The sequence below is a fragment of the Nanorana parkeri genome, unplaced genomic scaffold, assembly GCF_000935625.1.
Source record: "Nanorana parkeri isolate BGI_ZX_2015 unplaced genomic scaffold, ASM93562v1 scaffold748, whole genome shotgun sequence".
NCBI lineage: Eukaryota > Metazoa > Chordata > Amphibia > Anura > Dicroglossidae > Nanorana > Nanorana parkeri.
The window spans coordinates 208,673-209,402 of NW_017307016.1; the positions used below are offsets into that span (position 1 = coordinate 208,673).

The 730-nt window shown below is 47.3% G+C and overlaps 1 protein-coding gene across 1 annotated transcript in view; it reads left to right on the forward strand.

Annotated features, from left to right (window-relative positions):
* Nucleotides 1-249, forward strand: part of BAP1 (BRCA1 associated protein 1) — an 11,716-nt gene extending 11,467 nt beyond the window's left edge. The window contains exon 16 of the mRNA XM_018564372.1: nucleotides 246-249. Within this exon, the coding sequence (XP_018419874.1) occupies nucleotides 246-249 (4 nt within the window). The remainder of the gene's footprint in view (nucleotides 1-245) is intronic.
* The last annotated feature ends 481 nt before the right edge of the window (nucleotides 250-730 follow it).

Below are 730 nucleotides of genomic sequence, written 5' to 3' on the forward strand. Positions count from 1 at the left end.
TTTTCATACCCGCATCATGTGATCTGCCCCCTCCCCCCGTGTAGTCCTTCAATACTCCTGGTCAGGGATTGTCCAGTCTTTGCCTGGGATCTCCCTCCACGACGGTTCCTCCGTGTCACTAGTACTGTATTACAATCACCGTTGTCACCCCGCGGGCAGGACCCATCTTACAAGACTGTACAATGACCCCACTGGCTGGATCCATAAACCACCTCCTCCTCCTCATCATGTCTGTCCTTCTGCAGATGACAGTACTTCTTGTGGAATAATAAATGTTATACAATTGAGCGGCATGATATTTGGATGATGAACGGTGTACAGGGGACAGATTGTGTGACGTTCAGATATTCCCTCCCATCGGGGGAACCTTGTACAGGACACATGTAGGCAGCATGCAATGACTCCTAGGGGCCGGCTCTGTAATCAAGCGAGGTAGGGATGTCGGGACCGGTGATGCGTTTTCCACTCCACGTGATGCATTTTCCACTCCACGTGATGCATTTTCCACTCCACGTGATGCATTTTCCACTCCACGTGATGGTCGTCTGATAGCTACGTCCATCAGTGGCTTCTGTCATTGGGGACAAGGCCTTTTATAGGGGGGATGTCTTCCCCTCCATAGAAACCCATCTGATGTTTCTATTAAAGGGATTTCATCAATTATTTTTGTTGAGTGTTTATAAACTGATTTTTAATATTTTCTTGTATAAAAACCCCAATAAAAGTGGAT